General features: G+C 44.1%; 1 protein-coding gene across 1 annotated transcript in view; it reads left to right on the top strand.

Moving 5' to 3' along the window:
* Positions 1–22,378, top strand: part of GARNL3 (GTPase activating Rap/RanGAP domain like 3) — a 129,614-nt gene that overhangs the window by 1,818 nt on the left and 105,418 nt on the right. Inside the window, exon 2 of the mRNA XM_068552556.1 lies at positions 17,527–17,596. Coding sequence (XP_068408657.1) covers positions 17,527–17,596 — 70 coding nt within the window. The remainder of the gene's footprint in view (positions 1–17,526; positions 17,597–22,378) is intronic.

Raw genomic sequence — 22,378 nt, 5'->3', positions numbered from 1 at the left:
CCGCGTGTGGGCAGCTCCAGCGCTCTAGAAAGGAGGGCAGGGAAGCCTGGGCTTTATCTACCAAAGGTGGAGCGGGGGGTGGGGGGTGAAGGTAGGTGGGGGAGTGGGGGGAAGGGCCACTCTTCCTTCCTCTGAAGCTCCAGCAGGGACTCACAGCGCTGCTTCTTTCTAGACTACAAGCCCCACAGTGCGCCGCGCGGATGACGTAGTCAAAGGGGCGGGAAGGACTGCCGGGAAGCCTATAAGACGCAGCGGAAGCAGCCCGAGGTGGCGCCGTCCGGGTCCTATTGGTGAATCTGGTTAGGAGTGGGACCAGGCACTGGTGATTGGCGGCCGCAGGGCTAGCGACGCTGCCGTGAGAACAGGGCGGGCGGGGTCCGGCCAAGGGCTGCACCCCAGACTCAGGGGCCGGACTTGAAACTGATTCCACCGGGAACCAGATGTTGGTTTTTCAGGAAAACAGGCTAGAAAGATGCGTCTTTTAAGAACCGCTGCCATTCTGCGGGCTGCTCATTCATTAACTCATTCATTCAGCAAACTTAATTGATTACCTGTGTACCAGGCACTTGTGCAAACATCCCAAATGCGTTTTCTCTTTTAGTCTTCACAAAAAAACAGGTAACTACTGCAGGCTCCATCTTAAAGATGAGGAAGCTGAGGTCCAGAAGAGTTAAGAGACTTGTTTAGGTCGCACAGCTTGTAAGTGACAGAGCAGGGATTTGAACCTACATCTGTCTAGCGCCAGTGCCCATCTCCTAATCTCAGTGTGCTCAGCGGTGCCATCAGGAGCAAAGTGTTTATGGGATGTCGATGTCCACAGGGTGTCTTGGTATTGTCGGGGGAAGATTATAGCAGGACCGGACTGGACACCAATAAAGTTGACCAAGTACAAAGTTGGGCCTTGGGCGAGGTCCCTTGGTCATACAAGGCCTACTCTCACCAGAAAAGGCTTTTGGTATCTATGAAAGAACCTACTGAGCATCTGTGTGCTGTGCTGGGTCCTGTGCTAAGCACTGGGTATGCAAAGGAAGCATCTCCTTCCAGATTAAGCGAGGCTTATGGAAGTGCCATTACCTAGGGCAATCCAAGGAGATTTCTCAGTGGAGAGACTACTTGAAGTGTGGGAACTTTACCAGGCAGAGGTGAAGGAGGCCTCCCCAGACAGAGGAGACTGTCTGTGCAAAGGCCAGCAGCGTTAAACCACTCTGGATTTGAGGGGAACCACAAACAGTCTGGTCCAGCTGGAGCTTCTTGGGGAGCGGTGAGCCTGGGATGGCAGACAGAAGCGAAGTCACTGGGGAATGGGAGGGCTTAACCTGCCTGCTAGGAAGTTTGGTCTTAACTCTCTCAGCCAGAGCACAGCATGATCAGATTTGCATACTGGAAAGACAACTGGTGTCAGTGGGCAGCTAGATTGCAGGAGGATAAGGCTGGTGGCAGGGAGACCTATCAGAGTGGCCGGATAGGAGATATTAAGTGTTCTGATGAGTGGCAGGAACAATGGGATTGAGTTAAGAAATATTTAGGAGGAAGGTTAGAGTGGACCTGGTAAATGCATGGGTGGTGGGGTGAAGAATAGGACAGAGATCATTAGATACTGCCATGGGGGCTGAAGAGGGGTACATTTACATCTTTGGAGGAAGGAAGTTCTTAGAAAAGTCTTCTTAGGGAGAGTAATGTGAAGTAGATCTTGAAAAAGGAGGAGAACGTTCCTTCCTTCTTTTCTTTTTCTTGAGTAGATTTTAATTGGCAGAGGTGGGGAGGAGGGTATTCTGGATGGCCGGATCCTGGTTTGCCGCTTGTATGGTGAAGTAGGAGGAAGTTTGGAAGGTCAAATTGGGGGACATATTGTGAAAGGTGTTGTACTTAATGCCAGGACATTGGGAGTCTGAGTGGCTTTTGAGACAGACAAGTGATGGTTTGAGCTCTGAGTTTTAAGAGTTAATTTCACTGATATGTACAGTGAGGAGGCCAGGAAGACAATTAAGAGATGGACTAGGGAGGGGCTCGTCGGTTGTAAGTAACAGCAACCGAACTCAAAATAGTTTAGGCCAAAAAGGAGAATGTATAGGTTAATGTAACCAAACTACGGGAAGGGACAGATCTCGCTCGCTTCAGGGAGTGACTGGATCCAGGGACTCTAGTGCCAACAATCAGTCCATTCTTCTCTTACGCCCTCAACCTCCACCTCTTAGCCCTGCTTCTCTCTGCCTGTTGACCTCACTGTCTCCTGCCGTCCATGAGTTTTCACCATGCAGCCGTGGGCGTGATCTCAGGCAGCATGGGGTATGTTCTCACAGACTTGCAACTTGAGAGGAAAAATCTTCCCCATCAGTTAGAAGAACCCTGGGGAAGGACTGTAGTTGCCCAGCCTGGGTCACATGTCCATTCCTGGTTCGGTGGGGGAGTGTCTGTTACCAGGGGCAGAGGGGGTAGTTCTGCTTGCCCTGGCAAACAGAGCAGGGGTGGTCAGGAGGTAGGAGAACAGAATTCAAAGGGGTCAGAGAAGCCAGTGGAGGAGTTTCAAGAAGGGCAGTGCTCTCTGACCGGTCACAAAAATAACTTAGGAAGTTTGTTCAAAAATATAGATCATGGAACCTATTTAATTAGAATCCTTAGTTGTGGGACCCAGGGATCTGGCTGAAGGTGTCAAATATAACAGAAAGTTTGAAGATCGAAACTAAAATCTTCCATTGAATTTGAGGATTCGGAAGCCATGGGGCTCCTCTGAAAACGCCGTTTCAGTTGGGAAGGGAGGGCAGAAGGCAGATGGCGAGTCTCTCTCCATCCTCACGTCTCCTCATTCATAACCTCCTTTCAGGGCCATGTCCGACCCTACAAGAGGCAAAGTTTCCTCATTAGCTCAACACATTAGGAAAAGACAAAGGAAAGCTATTGGAAAGATGGTTATTTGAGGGGCATTCTGCCTTAAACGGATGTCAGCCGGGAGCAGAAGGAAGAAAGTTTGAAAAGTTTTTAATTCCATCTGAATTATCTGCCCATTCTTTTTTCCCATCAGTCCTTCCTGTGAGTAATTACAATATACTACCAATAAGTTGGATTTCTTAAAAAGTATAATTCAGACTTAATTTCCCTCACTCGGCTGAATTAGCAGTGGTTTGCTTTTTGATCTTTTGGAGAAAGTTGCCACGTATTTGAAAGAGTTTATCATCAAGGCGTGATACACATATTAGGCAATTTCGTATTTAGACATTTTAAAATAGCTTCCAAAAGCCTCAAAAGACCTAGTTTGCTCCTGAGTAAAGGAATACTTGATTTTAAAACATAAAGCTGGAGAGAAAGCCTTTGGGTTTACTGTTGGGGAAATTCTATTGTTTCCATGAAGAAACTTCTCTTCCAGTCCCATGGAGGAAAGAGGCTGGACAGCTGACTTGCCCCTTCCTCTTTTCCTCTCTTACCTTTGGGATCTGGTTGCCCACCGAGCTTGTGCGTTAGCTCTTCTCCTGTTTCTACATGGAAAAACACACCTGTGTCTTCTAGAGACAGGTGTGGAGGCCCACCTGCCTCGGTATCCCCTCTTGGAGCTCGATAGTCATGAGACAATGATTCCTCGGCAACCATTCAGGCGAGTAGCTGCCTCTCTGCAGACCAGACTCTGCCGCAAGTGGGCTGCTCCAGGTCTAAACTTGGGGAAAGTAGTAGGAAGTCTATGTGGCTGTCGGGCTCAGCCACATTTGCCAGTGAAACTCTGACAGTGAGGAAACTGATGTTTTGATTTCCATTTGCCTGACTCCTGTCTCTAATTCTCAACCGATTCCAAACACAGAGAAGAGAGCAGCTTGATTTATTAAAAAGCTCCCAAAGCTCAGATAATTGTGAGACAGGCTAGGATCTGTGTGGGTCTGGTTAGGAGGGGGTTTTGTTTTGTTCTGTTTGTTTTTATTCTCTTGTTCTTCCCTGTCGTAGCAGAGTATGTGGCACATAGAAAGTGCTCACTAAATGCTTGTTGGGTAAGTTAAACATAATAGAGCAGACATGCCAGTTAGGAGGCTCCTGCAACGATGCAGGTCTGAGCTAAAGCAGAGAACGTGAAAATGGAAAGCGGAGAAGTGGCAAGGGACTAAAAGACATGATGGAATTCTAGAAATATCCTCACATGCAAAATGGCATATACAGGGTTATGCATTGCAGTTTATTAGTAGTAGCGAAAGGTTGAAAACCATTTACCTAGGAAACTGGTTAAATAAAATACAGTACATCTACTCAGTGGAATAGTACGTAGCCATAAGAAAGAATATGGAGGATCTTTTGATACTGATTTGGAAAGATCTCCAAGATACATTAAATAGAAAAACAACAAAAACAAGGAGTGGAGTTGTGTGTAGTATGCTACCATTTACCAAAGGCAAAAGGGAATATGTATTTCTCTTTCTTTGTAAATGCATACAGCATCTCTGGCAGACACACAATAAACAATAGAGGTTGCTGGTGGGGAGAGGAAATGAGGGGCTGAGGAGGGAGGAGAGGACAAACTTACCCCTGTATGGCCTTCTGGACTCTTGTGAGTTTTGAAGCAAGTGAGTTTTACCTCTTCAAAGAGTGAAATACAGATACAAATATACAACAATCAAAAGCAACACTGTGTGGGGCCTGTACCGGGGCCTGGAGACTGATTAAGATGTTGGATGTGAGAGAAGACCTGGGCGATGACTCTGAACTTGCACCTCGAGTGACTGGGAAGAAGATGGCAGCTCTGCTGACTGAGATGTGAGTGAGGAGTGGGAGTGAGGGTGACTCAGGGCATGTTATGTTTTAGAGGCCCCCGGGGGTGTCCGCAGAACCATGTCCGGCAGCTGTAAGTCTGAACTTGCAGTTGGAGAGAAAGACTGAGTTGGAGATTTGGTCTGGGGAGTTGTTAGCATAGAGGTAGTATTTGAAGGCACCGGAGCAGTGAGGTCCCCAGGGAGGTGAGTGGCCTGAATGGAAGGGAGAGGAATGTGGATCTTCACTGCTCAAGGGTGGCATAGGGTTCAACACTGAGTTGCTGCTCCGTGTGATCTAAGTCAGGGAGGAGTACGGCATCACTCTGCCAGGACATCCTGGTCCTTTTCTGGGAACAGAAGCTGCACCACTGAGCTCCACATCCCCTGGAGGAATAATCACTAACAGCAATCATTCTTCCTCAAGGAGGTTATGCCATTACTAAAACTCTATTCCTCTGACTATTCGCGTTGTCTATTCTTTCCAATTTTATAGTCCTCAAGGGCCAGCAACCCATTTTGGTGCTCACCTCATCTCAAAGTACAGTGCAGAACACCATAAGGACACACTATAAATAGTGACTAGAGAGTATGACTCTTTTTAATCATTGCTTTTAGGAGGCAAAAGGAAATAGTTTAGGCTGCCCTGCCCTAAATTCACCTAAGCCAACACTCATTTTTATAAATCGCATTTGGCTTTGAATGCAGGCTGGTTGCTTTCCTGTCATCTTCTATAGTAAGAAGTGTTCTTAGTTAAAATGCTTTTGCCTCCTATACGTCTGTGAGTTTGGTTGATCTACTCTTCTGCTTTCTTTGAAGAATGTTCTCCACCTCCCTCAACACCCTCCCTCATCCTTGGTCTCAAAGTCTCATTTTTGTAGACTGTCTCAGGATCAGACTACCTTGGTGAAATAAACATTTTAGAAAATCTTTCACAAATATAGTTTGACCTTAAAAGCACAGAGTAAGCTGCTTTTCTTCCACTACGTGGTCTGAATGTACCTGGAGAAAAACACAACACAGAGAAGCATGAAGTGGATCTAAATTGGTCCAGAAAATTAGAATACAATACAGAGGCCATTTAAAAAGCAGCCAGGGCCTTCCCGCCTCTCCTAGGTTACCTCAAGACAAAATTCAGTCAGTTCCACAAGGATTTATATACTTTTATGCTTAAGACTAAGAATTTTTCACATACTGGTGTTGGCTTTATAAAGGAGATCAAAATATACCACCCCAAAATATGCCACTTTGGCATAAGGATTATTTTGAGCTGAAGGCAATTGAGAAAAAGCAGACACAGGAAGCACTCTCTGCCCTCCCCCGATCTGCCTAAAAGCAGGGCATAAATTTCTCTTTGTAAAAGTGCCCCCTCCCCTCTCTCTACCAAGAGGAGGAGAACAGTCCTTGTCACCAGAGACAGAGAAGGCACCAAGATGAGTCTGTATAAAGAAACCTTACTAAATAACCCTATCTACCATTGCTTTCCCCCATATATCTACCTTCCCGTGATTTACTACTCCTAGAAGCCCCAAATCCCTTTTCTTTTGTCTTGTGACTCCTCCACAATTTATTGCCCTTTGTTAAAATAGTATATAAGCCTCTCAGTCTAACTGCTACTTTGGGTTTTCTTTTCTGTGCAGGCCTTGTGCATGTAAAGTTAGAAATAAAATTTGTATGCCTCTTCTCCTGTTAATCTGTCTTTTGTCAGCTTAATTCACAGGTACCAGTTACAGAACATAAGAGCGTAAAGGGAAAGTTTTTCCTCCCTAACAGCTACTTCCTAAAGTGAGAGCATTTTAGATTACAGGAGAATCTAGCTTATCTCTAGATTTCCACAAAGAGACTTTTTTTCTTCTTTGTGTTGTTCTTCACGTGCACACACCTTCCTAATGATGCACAACCTCTGTTTCTTCAAATAGTAATTGTGCTCAAGACTATTCACCTGCTAAGTGCTTCATATGTATTTTCTCATTAAATGCAACAGCCCTATGAGGATTGTCCCATGGTTATCAGTATTTGTTGAATTAATTCATTAATCAAGCCCCATTTTACAGTTGTAGAACTGAGAGCCCACAAAAGGCTGTTTCTTGCCTAAAATCAGGCCGTGAATTAGTGGTGGGTTAGACAGAGTTGAGTAAATATCAGGCAACACTTATGTACATGTAATTTCTCTATACATATAGATGTTAGTTAAGTTTAGGATCAGAGTTGTTTTTTTTTTCTGTATGACATTCTAAAGTAATTTTTTATTGTACTATAATTTACAGGCAATAAAATGCAAGAATCTTAAGTTCACAGTTGGATGAGTTTGACACTTGCAGATGATTCACTTTTTAATGTTACAGTGTTGATCCATTGCACTTAATTGTATTGCCTATTTATTGAAAGATGCCAATCTCTAGACATAGGGAATGCCAGCCTCATCATGAGCTAATGGCTGGTGAATGATGTCACAATGTGTTCATTGTGATGGCCCCCACAGCATTTTCTTTGTTTGCTCATATTACTGGCATTGTATTAACCTCTGAAGTGAATTGTTTGAGATTAACCTGATGCAACATTTACAGTATTTTCATGTCTGACTCAAAAACAAATTTCATGAATATGCTGTGTAATGCAGTTCATTTCCAGCAGCAGCTGACAGTGGACTTGTGAGCACCTGGGGGTGTCTCTCCAGGCCTGATCCTAGAGAAAGTTATGAAGTGGTCCCTGTGTTTGCCCTGCCCCTTCTCTAGGTACCTATCTAGTATGGCTGGCCTCACCCTCCTGTGTCACTCCTGGCCCCCGGTAAAGAAGAAAAACCCTAGGGGACATGGTGGCTCTCCTCAGACATTTGAAGGGCTTTCCTGTAGAGGTGATCTTGTTTTACATGGCCCCAAAGAGTTGGCTGGCTTGCTTTCATTCATTCATTCATTCATTCACTCATTATTAAATAAAACCCCACTAAGAGCTAACTCTGTACCAGGTATTATGTTACAAGCTAAGGATTTTGCATTGAACAAAACCAACAGAGAACCTGCCATTGTGAAGCTTATATTTTAGTAGGGGAGGCAGATGTTAATCCAATACCCTCTTTGTAATTTCTAATCTGGGGGTGGAGGTGGGGTCAGGAAGAAGAAGGAGTTTGGAGAGCTCATTCCAGGTCCTAGGATGAGAAGATGCTCAGCAAGTTGAAGGAAATGAAGAAGGGCCTTGTAGCTGGAGTGCTGAGACAGGGCGAGCGGGCCAGACAGGACAGCTGGCCGGGGGTGTGGAAGTGATGGGTAAGGAAATTAAGAAGAAGTGAAAGGGTGAAGATGTAGGACCAGCTGGTGGAAATTAAAGTGTGATGGATTTCAGTTCAATGTAGAAAAAAACTGTTTGACAGGAAGAATGGAGTGCCCTGGGGCAAACTGTTTCTTTATCACTAATAGTGTGTAAGTGGAGACTTGCTGGCTATATTTCAAGTATCTGGTAGAGAATACACTATCACAGATACCAGACTGGACACCAAATGACCCTTAAGTCTCTGGACCTGGAAGTCCCTGGACATCTCTGGAAGTCTCTTCTACCCTAAGATCCTATGCTGAGGTGGCAGGAAGACTGACCAGGCTATTGTAGGGATCTGGGTATCAAATAGTGAGGACCCGTGAGATGAAGGACTAAGCTGGCTAAATAATGGAGATGATCACTGAGGAAATGTCCAACCATGGGGGAATGGAGAATCAGTGGGATAGTGATACAGCAGGAGACGACACAGCGCTGTGAGTGATACAGGTATCAGTGTGTACAAATCTCAAACGCAAATCGTTCAAAGAAGCTAGTTGCAGGGAGATGGTCACGGTATGGTATACATTTGTGTAAAATTTAAGATCACGCTAAACAGTACTGCATATGGTTTATGACCACGTAGTACAAATATAAAAAATAAGCAGGGAGTGCGAACCAAATTATTTAGTGATTGGTTCAAGGGAGAGAGAGATGAAAATGAGATCAAGGAGAGGTACACAGGGGTTTCAGCTGTATCTGTAGTGTTCATTATATTATTCTTTATTTTTCTGCATCTTGAAGAAATAAGACAAATTAGAGAAGAAATCCAGGTGATTCTGACATATAGCTAGGTTTTGAGAACCAGAGTCAGTGCTTCTCAAAGTTCAGTGTGCATTTGAATCCTCAGGGGATCTTGTTAAAAATGCTGATTCTGTCTCATTAGGTCTGGGATGGGGCCTGAGGGTCTGCATTTCTAATCAGCTCAGGGAAAAGGACCACTCTGAGTAGCGAGGGTCGGAATGACCTTGGTGTTCTCTAGGATTCTCGCTGCCCACAGGACTGTTCAGAAGTGCCCACTCTGTACAGCATGCCTCCCTTCAGGGCCTAGGTACAGTTGGGGGCAGTCTGGGAATCTCAGGAGAGAAGCTTTGAGAACTTGGGAAGGCACACTTTGGAGGGATTTCTCCAAAGAAGTTAAATCTACAGGTGATCCAGGGAGGTACGCAGCAACAGATGTTGTCTGCTGATTTTTTTTTCCTTAAATACGTTTCTGTTTAACACTTTGTGGTCATGCGTGTGCAGGTATCCTGTAGAGCAGTGTTTCCCAAACCAAATTGTACTCTGAGCTAGAAATCCCTTCAGTCTTGACATTATAGGAAAGGAGAAGCCAAGGTCGCTAAAGATTGGGGAGGGAGGGAGCAGATGTGCGGACATAACACTTGGCAGGAATCATTTTCTAGGTAGCAGCTCCCAGGTTTCTGGATGGTGGGTCTTGAACTGAGCAGAGTGACAGGCCTCTCATATCCCAAGATGGCATACGCTACTCAAGAAGGAGACAAAAGAGGCTATTGTACAGTTTACCAAATTTGCTATACACAGGTGTGATGTGCTTGCACAATGTTTTTGTTCCTGTGAAGTCCGATGTCCTTTATATTTTCCCACCGCACCGTAAGTGCTATGACTGCAGGGAGCACACGTCTCAGGTTTAGCACCTGGCCCAGTACCTGGGACCTCATAGGTGCTCAGGAACTGTTTATGGAATGAGTGAATGAATTTCAACTCAGATGCAGGGTTTTTTTAAATTAACCTTTTTATTTTGAGAGCATAATAGATTCATATGCAGTTATAAGAAATAACACAAGGCGATCCCAGGTACCCTTTACCCAGTTTCCCCCAATGGTAACATCTGGCATAACCATAGTAAAGTATCAGTCACAGCCAGGAAATTGTCAGTGATACAATCCATTGGCCTTAGATTTCCCCAGTGTCACATGCAATCTTATCACGTGTGTAGGTTCATTTCTCCACCACCACAGATAAGACACAGACATGGCTCCATCACCACAGAGTCCCTTATGCTGCCCTTTTATAACCACACCTCCCTCGCTCTATGATTTTGTCATTTCAAGAATGTTGTATAATAGAATCACACAGTAAGTTATCTTTTATGGTTGGCCTTTTCCACTCTGCACGATTCCCTGGACATTCATCCAAGTTGTTGTATCTGTCAGTAGTGTGTTCCTTTTCCTGGCTGAGGGATATTCCGCGGTGGGCATGCACCACAGTTTGTTTATCCATTCACCCTTCCACAGATTTCTAGGCTTTTTCTAGCTTGGGACTATTATGAATAAAGCTGCTATGAACATTTGTGTATAGGTATTTCTGAATATATATTTTCATTTCTCTGGGATAAATGCCCAAGAGTGCAAGTGCTGGGTCATATGGTAACTGCATATTTAATTTTATAAGAAAATGCCAACTGGTTTCCAAAGAGGCTTGGCTTACCTTGTACATTCCCACCCACAGTCTATATATATATTTTTTTTAAATAAATTTATTTATTTTATTTATTTTTATTTTTGGCTGTATTGGGTCTTCATTGCTGCACGCAGGCTTTCTCTAGTTGGGGCAATTGGGGGCTACTCTTCGTTGCTGTGCATGGGCTTCTCATTGCAGTGGCTTCTCTTGTTGCAGAGCACGGGCTCTGGGCGTGTGGGCTTCAGTAGTTGTGGCACGTGGGCTCAGTAGTTGTGGCTCACGGGCTCTAGAGCACAGGCTCAGTAGTTGTGGCACACGGGCTTAGTTGCTCCGCGGCATGTGGGATCTTCCCGGACCAGGGCTCGAACCCATGTCCCCTGCATTGGCAGGCGGATTCTTAACCACTGCGCCACCAGGGAAGTCCCCACCCACAGTCTATAAGTGGTCCAGTTGCTCCGTGTCTTCGCCAAAGTTTGGTATGGTTGCTGTTTTTTATTTAGAGATGGAATCCCAAGGGCACTGGTAGAGATCATTATTGAAAGGAGCCTTGCAATGAATTACCACAAGACTTTAGTAATAGCAGAGAACCTGGTAAGTTCCAGGGACACCTGTCTTTGTCCAGAAACTTAGTAGACACATAAATACTGTAGGAGGAATGCATTCTAGAATGTTAGAGAAGTGAGGATTAGAATGAGAAAGATGACTGACTAATGGTGGGAAGTAACATCAAATATACCCAAAGATATGTCAGAATATCTAACGGCAGATGGGGGGTGGAGGAGGGAAAGGAGAAAAGGGGGCAGGAACCCACCTGCGTTCAAGTAGAGCAAAGGCCAGCAGAGGTTATCATTAATTCATGACTCATTAATTCAACAAATATTCTTGGAGCAGCCTGCTATGAGCCAGGCGTTCTGAGACACATGGGACATGGTCATGACCGAGGTCGGTAAGGTCCCTGACAGTTAGAATAACCAGCATTTATTTGTCAGGTGTTGTGCTAAGCACCTATGATATCTTTTAATCCTCCCACAGAGACAGATGTTATTTTAAGCCCATGTTACAGTTGAGGAAACAAGCTCAGAGAGGATAAGTAACTTGCCTGGGGCCACAGAGCTAGAGTGCCATGGAGCTGACATTCAAATCCAGGCATGTCTGACCGCCTTATGGTTGGTGGAACTTGCTAAGGGATGGTAAACTTAAGATCCTGGTACAGGAGCACCTGGTACTGTGGCCCCAGAAGCACAGTTGGGGAACAAGATGCTGTCTGGAGCCAGAATCCAGGGGCTCGGATTTCCTGGGACCCTTACACTCTAGAAATCCTCTTGCTTACTTCCTACTTCCTAGTGTCTGAAATCTCTTCAAAAGAGGACAGGATTCTTCCATTTCGTCATTAGAAGTTAATGTATAATTACAGCTCTGCTTTTTTGTGTTACTTATCTTCAGAAGGAGAGACAGCTGCTCCCTTATGTGCAATAAGCTATTCTCGTACCTGTTGTTAGGAGGCCCGGGGCTACTTCCAAGCCTAAATCTGTAGTCTGGCACATTTTTCAGCTTCTCTGTCCCTCAAATAGGGGGATCCCGTCCATCTGTCTATTACAAACTGCTTATCAAGGGGGCGGAGGTGTTGTCCTGGCGCTGCTGACATTGAGCTCTGCTGTCTGTAAGCCTGTTGCTTTTCACAAATTCTCTCTGCTGATCCAGGAAGTGTCCCGTTCTTCCATTGGCTTTAACTCTTCCAGCAGGGCCGGAGTTGACTGAGGCCTGGAATAGTGGGGTCTGGCCAGTTGTTGGGTCAGTCACTAATCTCTGGGCCACTTGAGTAAGGACCTGTATCGCTGAGTTTCAGCTTCCTTTTTTTCCCCTTTTTCAGTTTCCATAACTTCGACTCTTTGGAGGGGGTTGTCCTGCTTTCCGGGCCCCTGACTTACATAATGGTAATTTTTCTAGCCTCTGTGTGGAGCTGGAAATCTTTGCTCTCATCCCAGGCCTTCTTTAGAGATTTAACATTGATGGTCCTCAGCTCTGTTCATACTCGCAAAGCGTGATCCAGCATCCTCTCACGTTAATTTACTAAAACAGAAAGAGTTTCTATTTAGAGCCTAGACCCCAGGACCTGTGAGGAACTTGAACCCTCTGATTCTTTTCTGCACCTGCCTTGTTCTGGTGACATGCTCTTGGGTCCCAAGTATTTTCTAGGTGAGGTCGCACTGCCAACACTTTTAGGGAGGGGATGTCGTGCTGAGCTGTGATGCTGCCCTTAGCCCCGCCCTAGGAGGCTGCTTGGCCCCAGGTCTCCCTTTCCACCACAGGGGGAAAAAAGGCATCTTACATTTGGTAGTATATATAAGTCCATGCCACTCTCTCACTTTGTCCCAGCTTACCCTTCCCCCTCCCCATGTCCTCAAGTCCATTCTCTACGTCTGCGTCTTTATTCCTGTCCTGCCCCTAGGTTCTTCATAACCATTTTTTTTTTTGGATAGGGAGGGTGGGAGGAAGATGCAAGAGGGAGGAGATACGGGGATATATGTATATGTATAGCTGATTCACTTTGTTATAAAGCAGAAACTAACACACCATTGTAAAGCAATTATACTCCAATAAGGATGTTAAAAAAAAAAAAGACATCTTATTTAAAATTCTTTAAAAAGTTGGTAATCATGTATGCTGCACGTCCCTTCCCAGGGCTCTCTCTAACAACCGGAGAAGAATTCATACTAATAAAAAGAGGGATAATAATAGCTAACATTTATTGAGTAGTTTTCATGTAATAGACATTATGCTTAGAATAAATTTTTATCTGCTCTTTTTAGTTTATTCTTTATAACCCTATTAAGTAGGTGATACTATCAACCACATTTTATACATGTGGGAACTAATGCCCAGGGAGGTTAAGAACCCACCTCTGTGACTGAAGCACTTGCCCTTAGGGACTGTATGACACCTCCTCCCATTCATGGAAAACTTGATCAAGGCCTTGTCCTTCCTTATAAAAGTGCCGCAGAATGGCTAACAGGTTTCCCAGGGATTCCAGAGTCATCTGGAAGAGCAGTATTTTTCAAAACATTGTCTGTGAACCCCCTGCATCAGACTTCCCACCACTACTTATTAAAATCGCAGTCAGGCTGAATCACAACCTCTGGGAATAGGGCCAGGGAATCTGCATTTTTAGAAAGCTTCCCACTGCCCCCCCCCCCCACCGCCGGGGATTCTGATGGACTCTAATAAACACTGCTATTTTCATTGGCATACTAATCACAGCTTATGGGTAGGCCTGAAACCAGCAAAAGGGATTGGTGAGGCTGTAGGGCAGGGGTTGGACAATCTTTCTATAAAGGGCCAGAGAGTAGATAGTTTGGGCTTTGCAGGCCCTACAGGTCTCTGTTGCAACTCCTCGACTCTGCCACTGAAACACAAAAGCAGCCACAGACAGCCTATCACCAAAGGGCGTGGCTGTATCCCAATAAAACTTAGTATTCAAAAACAGGCAGCGAGAGGCCACAGCTTGCTGACCCCGATAGTCATCCTGGCCCACCAGCCCTCTGACAACCCCTTTTTTGTGGGGCTTATTCTTACGCTACTTTCTGTTACCTACGGAGAGCTGTACCCATGAAATTAAAATCACCTGTTGTAACAGGTAAACCTTGAATCTTAGTGGCTTCAAGCAATAAAAGTTCTTTCTCATCTCACAGTCCAGTGAGGGTGTGCCTACTTAGGATATTCTGTGTGGTCATTTAGGGACCAGGACTCCTTCGTGGTGTGGCTTCACCCCTCTTGGTCCTCACAGCCATCCTCACAGCCAGCGGATGAGGAAAGAGAGCAAGGATTATTCATGGGAAATTAGTATGGGCGTCGTTTGGAAGAGGTACCCATCATTTCTACCCACATTTCACTGGCCAGAATTCTTATTGTTTGGGGTCCAGAAACAGTGATTTCTCAAGCCTGTGAGGCCCTTGGTCTCGAGACTCTCTCTAGTCCCTTCTGTCTTTGCTTGAAATCCATCCAGTTCTAGCCCGGGCTCATCTCTTCCTTGAAAAAACCTTGCTAAGGTCAGCCAGTAGGAGCCAGCCCACGGGCTCACTCTGACCTGTCCAGCCACGTTCCTTAGAGCTGCAGGCTCAGAAGGCACAGGTCCACCTCCTCAGTTACTGTAGGTGCAAGTTTTATCACCAGTTTGCTACTCTACAACCTAGATCTCTGTCTCTCCAGCCTCTGAGATGCATTTCCTCCCTGGCTGCTGCCTGCCTGTGAAGCCTGTGCCACATATTTTAGGTTGTTGCCATGGTAGTAGCACCCCACTGCAAGATACCGACTTCTGTGCTAGTTCAGGTAGCACAGCGGCTTTCACAGGTAAACCCAAACTCTACGTGATTAACACAACTAAATGTTTATTTCTTGCTCACAGCATATTCTAATACAGATGTTCTTAAAGGTATGACCTTCCACTTGGTTTTTTCCTTCTTGAAGCTCTGCCTTCCTCTGGGTCCTTATGGCCCTCTCCACCCTGCTGGCCGCAGGGAAGGAGGGCAGGCGCTTCCCGTGGGATCCCACAGGCACATCACTTTGGTCTGTATTCTCTTGGCCAGAAATCAGTCATATGTTCACAGTCACTGCAAGAAGGGCTAGGAAATGTAGTGTAGCGACAGGCCCCAGAGGAACAGGAAATAGGTTTTGGTGTGCACGTAGGCATATCTGCCTCTTGGGCCAGGGCTGTCTGGACTGATGGAGTACCGTCCGGGAGCTTATCAGGAAGAAGGTCAACAGGTGGCCTGCCTTGGTGCTCACGGGAGACGTTATCAGGCAGCAGCTAGTGAGATCTGAAAGATGTGCAAATATCTTCACAAACGCAACAAACATTTACTGCATGTCCAGCCTGTGGCCAGCAGTGGTCCAGACTCTGGGGACCTGGAGGAGAACAAAACTCCCCTTGGAGCTCGGGGTGATCCCCCTAAACACAACCCTTGCGCTGCTGGGTGCCAAGGGGCCAGAGAGCCTGGGGACAGAGGAGGGGAGTGGGGCAGGTTTTTTAACATGGCTGGTTTGAGTGCCTCCTGCTGCCCTAGAAAAGCATCCTGTGTAGTTCAGCCTGCCAGCCACCATTAGCAAGCGCTGTCTCTGCAGTGTGTCGGATGAAATGTAATTAGAGGGGAAAAGGGCAACCGATAGCTGATGTCCTGTTTCTCTCTCTCTTGGTTGTTTTCCTAGGACATTGTTTTCCCTCTTGAGACTTCTAAGGAGGTGGTTGCTCCAGGACGTAGGGTCATCACCTTTTTTGTGTGTTTGTTTCTGGCTGTTGGCAAAGTTAGGGAGCTGGCACTGTGTCTTGGACCCCCCTCTGTGGTGCTGAGGGCGGCACAGGGAGGGACCCAGAGCCCGGCCTCCTTGCTCTTTTCATGTTGTTGGCCATTTGGGTTAGAAGCCGCTGCTGCTGCGGTTGTGACTGCGTCATGGGCCTGGCTTAACTGATGAGGTGGGCTGAGGTCTGGGCAGACAGCGCTCAGTCAACAGCCCTTGAGCTTCAGCTCTGTGCCCGACCTCTGTCCAAGCCCGTGGACACTTCCCTCCCCGGAGCCCACTCCCTCTCGGTAACTCAGGGTGCCGGGGAAGGATCTTGAAACTGTTACGTAAGGCAATGGCAGTATTCTCCAGGAGCGTTTTCAAAAAGGGCTAAGAAAATGGGCATAGAGGACATAGCTAACACTGGAGCAGGCCACGGAGGGAAGTTTTTACATCTCTTTCAGAGATTTTTCGGTAGAAAATCATGTCACTAGAAGCAGGAAGGTAGCCTGGGTAAATATCTAGGACATCCTTCCAAGCTGCATTCGTTAATTTGTCACATGGTTTCAGCTAAGGCAGTGAGGACTACAAAAGGTTAAATCTCTCCTATACGATGAACTCAGCCATCCCTGTGAAATGGAGGACGCGGAATACCATTAGACTCTCTAATTCTCATTTCTCTCTTGCTGTCCTTCTTGGAGCCTATCGAATAGTGACCTGGCAGAGAGTCAGTTCTGTGGACGCGAAACATCAGAGTCAGTCTCTTTCTGAACGTGCCAACAGGGCTGTAATTTAGAAAATGTAGCCTACCTTTTAAGGAAGGATGAAAAGGTACTAAATGCACCTTTCTTTGCATGTTAGATCCCAAATATTTGGGATATATTAAACACGTAATTTCTGGGGAATTTTATTTTCTGTTTTATTAGAGTATTTGCATGACATATTAGGGCCAACTTATTAAAACTGTTTGTATTTGTGGATCTCCGGTGGTTTCATGAGTACTGCTTGAGGTCCTATATATGCCAACTATTCAATAAGATGTGTCTTTTGAGTGTGTAACTATGCATTCAAGATGCAAATGCAGTAACAATCTTGCCCTTGTTTTAATTACTCTTCCTCAACAACGCATGTGATTTTTCTTATCTGATGTAAGCCTTTTTTGAGAGGAGGGGGTAGGAAAGTATTAGCTACTGTCATGTAAAAAAAAACTAAATATACTTGGAAGTTGGAATTTTACATTTTTCTGTTAGTCCTAGTCTTTTTCCATATTGTCATGTTGTCATAAATTAAAGGGGAGGGCGTGGGGCCTACCAGGATTTTGAAGGTTTTTTTTTCCTCCTATTTAAAGTTTATGTCTCCTGTATAGCATCCCATAATGCTGGTTATTTTTATGCTGAATATTTGGGACAAAGAGCCTCTCTTAAACGAAAGATAATTGCAAGCTTTGTCCCTTGCCTCAAGTTTACTGCAGGGTTTCTCTCCTCGTTGGTTATACAAAATGAAATTATAAACCACCAGTAGCCTGGGAGATGTCAATCGATTCCAAATGACTAAATATTTAATTCAATCATTGCCTATACTTCCAGGGATGACTCGGGTGTTTTTCTTCTTACTGAGGGCTCCATGAATGCCCGACTCTGCAATGGCTGCTGAGGACTGTGTCTGTTGCAAGGAGGCTCCCCTGCAGTGAGGAGCTGGGCAAGCCTGTTCCATAGCAGCCCTTTTTGCAAATGGTAGTGGATTTTTGCAGAAGGTTTGTGGCCAGATCGCTATGTATAATACTGATGAAGCATTTTTGTTCCAGCTCTGTCTCGGAAGACCTAGGCTGTAGACGTGGGGATTTCAGTAGGAAACATTATGGATCTGTGGAGCTGGTAAGTTTACACTGTCTGTTCAGTGGTAGAACATTGATTTTGATTTAGAGAGGATCGCCAAGCTCTTCAGATCTTTTGTTGTATATTTACTGTTAGACCATGTGAGTACAGTATAAGGACTGGATGGGAATGAATGACTGTTGAAGGGCTATAATAATTTGATCATCTTTATCTGTCTGTTTTTACTGTTACGTACTTTTAATCTGTGTCTTTCAGTGTGTTAAAACGTGGCTTGGTATTTTTCTCTGTTAATGGTGTTATATAATTAAATAAAATCATTTATGAATTAAGAAAGGTAGCATTTGTTTTTATGTTATCTTGTTCCTAAAAGTTTCTAAATCTAGTTTTTGAGGTTTAAATATTATTGTAATACATATTCTGATTTTTCTGTACCTTTGCTCTCTGGGTATGTGATAGGAGTTAGAATATTTATGAGCTCTTTTTTTTTTCCTGTTAAAAGTATATGTGTTGGGCTAGATAAATGACTGTGATAGGTAATAGATATCTGGAATGAAAATATCCATATTTTCCTTAATGAGAGAGATTGGGGATTGTGTTATGATTTTTTTTTTAAATTGTATGCTTTCATTTTAAAAGAGGCATAATGAAGGCATATCATAGCCTCAGTTTTTTAAAAGACAGAATTGTGAGTTCTTTTCCCACAAGAAAAGAACAAATTGCATGGAAATTTGAACAAATTTTCAGGAAAGTGTGCTCATAAGATTCTCTTGGTTATTGAAACATTAAATTTATTATTTCTGTCTATTTACAAAAACTGAGTTGATGGGATCCATTTGTATAGTACCCAGTTATCCCCGATTAATGTAAGCTGCATTCTTGCAGGGTTTAAAAAGTAAAAAAAAAATTATGCCAGAATCATGTACCAGTAACATTCTACTTGAATTCAAGCATACATTACAGGTTTGACTGTGTACCTGCCCCAGGTATATTCCTGAAAATATGTGTTAAGTAAAAGATTTGGTCCTTGTTCTTAAGGCGCTTACTGTCCTCCAGCTGAGCAGATAAGATATACATAATATATCTAAAGAATGAATTTGGTCACGTAAAAGATGCACTGGTTGATTCAATCAATGCCTGTTCTGTGTGAGTCACTGGTGACACCATGCCAACTCAGACCACCGCCTCTCCTGAAAGAGCGTCTGCATAACTATAATTCAGAGTGGGAATTGGTAAATATTGTGAGAAGCACACAGACAGGGCCTGGTGGGGGTTGGGAGAAGGAGGGAGCAACCCATTCTAGCCAGGCATCTCGGGGAAGCAGCCTGGAAGGCCTTATGGGGGCTGTGGGTTGTGGGTTGGTGGCAAGGAAGACAGACAGTAGATATTTGCACACAGCAAGATTCTTGGCAGTGATGATTCGAAGGGCAGCAAGCAAATGGTCCTGCCCAGCAGAGAGTGTAGGGCAGCAGAGCATTGTGGTTACACAACAGCTAGGCTTTGGACTCAGACAGGCCTGCGTTCACATACCAGTTCCATCACTTATTATCTTTGTAAACATCTCTGAACCCCAGGGGTGCCTAAGAGCTTGTGCTCTGAAGTCATTCTTGTTTCATCATTTACTAGTTGTATGATCTGGAACTTCTTTGAGCCTCAGTTTTCTCGTCTATGAAATGGGGTGTATTAATATTATCTACCTTATAAGGGTTGTCAGGAGGATTAAATGAGATGATGCACGTAAGCATAGTCCCTGTTAACTAGCTATAGCAGCAAAGATGAAATTTGGTAGCAAAAGTAGGACCTTGACTCTTAGGTAAAGACTTTGAACGTGATCTAACGAGTATGGAGCTCTGTAAACAAAGAGAGTGGTGTCTGGGGGAGACAACGTAGGTGTGTAAGATGGACCCTTTATAGACTTGTGGAAATCACAGAATATCAGACTGGGAACGTACTTCAGAGCAGCAGTTTCAAGCTTGAACAGGCATCAGAATCACCTGGAGAGTTTATTAAAACAAATTGCTGGATCCCACCCCCAGAGTTTCAAGTTCAGGGTTAACCCAGATTTTGTACTTCTAACAAGCTCCCAGATGATGTTGATGCCGCTGGTGCCAGGACCGCCCTTGAAGAAACCCTGCCTCACTGAATCCTAGACTAGGCATCACTTATCCCCAGCCTGATGAGGCAGCTCATTGAGCAAAAGTCCTTCAATCCATCTGTTCAGGTTTTACTCTAGAGCCATGAGTGTGTGTGTGTGTGTGTGTGTGTTTATAACTCTTTAAATATTACAAAGTAACTTTCAAATACATTTTAAAATTCCATGTGTAATTTCACCACCTTGCAGCAAGTATTTTCATCTCCTTTGGCACCTTCCAATTTTTATAGCTCCAAAGCCATTTCTACATGGCTGTAATCAAATTATACGTTTACTTTCGCATTCCTCTTTTTTCATTTAACTGTATTTTGTAACTATCTTCTTGTTATGTAGTCTTTGAAGTTACCGTTTTAATCGGTGTATGATAGCCCAACAAGGTGATAAACAGTTATCTGTGGAGCAGTTTCCCTCCTTTTGTAAAATCAGGTTGTTTCTAGTTTTCCCACGTTAGAAATGACATGCGCTAGAGGCTGCAATGGTTGGGAAAGGTGCAATGAGCAAGTTCCAGTTTTGCCACCTGAGGATCTCTTGAAATTCTGACTCCAGTGTTTTAAGGGAGGAGACATTTTCTCTCACCTATGAATGGCACAGTATTATTAAATTAAAAACCATTTTATGTGTCCTAAGTTCATGAGAAAGTGAGTTTAATTTTTCTTACACCTGGTTTGATGAATATTGTTGGGAACCCAATCGATCTTGGGCATCCTGGAACTCAGGCTTTGTAGAGAGGTCCTTAGGATTCTGTAAAATTGAAATTTTAGCATAAACTTCTTCTGACCTTCAGCAAATTAGGTAGAAGTCCTTGTGAAGAAGGATATCGGCCATTCAAATCAGCGATGAAGGCAGATATAGGGGCTTGGTTCCTAGGTTTCAATTGGGTATACATGTGGTGAGAGACTGTGGAGCTCAGATCTCTACAGACTCACAGGAGAGTTTCTCAGCCCTGATTCAACAGCTGTGTGTTGAAGTCTCCCGCCATGGGGCAGGCACAGTGCCGGGCACTGAGGGAGAAGGAGAAAAACAGTTGTTCTGCTTTCCTGGAGCTGGAGATAGTCTAGCTTTAGAAACCAACGGCCTCAAACTTTGAGTCTCCAGGCCGTGTGTGTCTTAGCTGCCCCCAGCTGTGTTCCCTGCCTTAATCAGGGATGGTTTCCTCGCAAAGAACGGAGGTCTACTGGGTCCAGCTCAAGTATAAAGTAATGCATGGAAAGGGTGTGGGTGAATCTCCCCAGAATGCAGTGCAGGAAGCACAGCTGGGCCCCATGTGACTGGGAAGCCATCAAGCAGCTATTCTCGTTTCTCTCCAGTCCCTGTGATTTCTCAGCTTCACTCTTCTCTGCGTGTCGATACCAATCTCCTCTCTGCACGCCAGCTTCCCCGAAAGCACAGTTGCCTCTCTGCAGTCCATTTTTTCCCAGCAGCGGTGGGGTTTTTTTAATACTTCTTTTTATCATGGTAAAATATACACAACATAAAATTTACCATTTTTAAGTGTACAATTCAGGGCCATTATGTACATCCACAGGGTTATGCAACCATCACCACTATCCACTTTCAGAACATTTTTCATCATCCCAGATAGACACCGTACCCATTAAACAATGACTCCCCATTCCCCCCTCTCCCCAGCCCCTCGCAACCTCTGTTCTATCTTCTGTGTCTGTGAATTTGCCTATTCTACATATACATATAAGTGGACTTATACAATTTTTGTCCTTTTGTGTATGATTTATTTCACTTGGCATAATATTTTCAAGGTTCATCCATGTTGTAGCATGTATCAGAATTTCATTCCTTTTTATGGCTGAATAATATTTCATCATGTGTATATACCGCATTTTGTTATTCACCTATTGATGGATGCTTGGGTTGTTTCTACTTTTTAGCTATTGTGGATAATGTTACTATGAACATTGTTATACAGGTATGTGCTTGAGTCCCTGATTTTAATTCTTTTGGGTATGTTAACTAGGAGTGGAATTGCTGGATCTTATGGTAATTCTATTTTTAACTTTTTGAGGCACTCTCAAACTAGTCTCAAAGTGGCTGCACCATTTTACATCATTCCCACAGCAGTGCTCCAGGGCTTCAGTTCCTCCACGTTCTCACCAACACTTGTTATTTTCCTTTTTTTTTTTTTTTTTAATAACCATCCTAACAGGTATGAAGTAGTATCTCATTGTTGTTTTGATTTGCCTTTCACTAATGATTAATAATGTTGAGCATCTTTTCATGTGCTTATTGGCCATTTGTATATCTTCTTTGGAGAAATGGTATTCAAGTCCTTTGCCCATTTTTAAATTGGGTTGTTTGTTTTGTTGTTGTTGAGCTTTAGGAGTTCTTAGTATAGTCTGGATATTAATCCTTTATCAGATATATATGATTTGCAAATATTTTCACCTATTATGTGGGTTGTACTTTTATTCTGTTGACAATGCCCTTTGATGCACAAAAGTTTTTAAATTTTCATGAAGTCCAGTTTATCTATTTTTTTCTCTTGTGGCCTGTGCTTTTGGTGTTTGTATCCAAGAAATCATTGCCAAATCCAATGTCATGAAGATTTCCCCCTATGTTTTCTTCTAAGAGTTTTATAGTTGCAGCTTTTACATTTATGTCTTTGATCCACTTTGAGTTAATTTTTGTATATGGTATAAGGTAAGGGTCCAACTTCA

Source organism: Eschrichtius robustus, chromosome 10 (assembly GCF_028021215.1).
Source record: "Eschrichtius robustus isolate mEscRob2 chromosome 10, mEscRob2.pri, whole genome shotgun sequence".
NCBI lineage: Eukaryota > Metazoa > Chordata > Mammalia > Artiodactyla > Eschrichtiidae > Eschrichtius > Eschrichtius robustus.
Note: the sequence above shows the minus strand (reverse complement) of the source record. Positions and strands in the feature narration are given on the sequence as shown.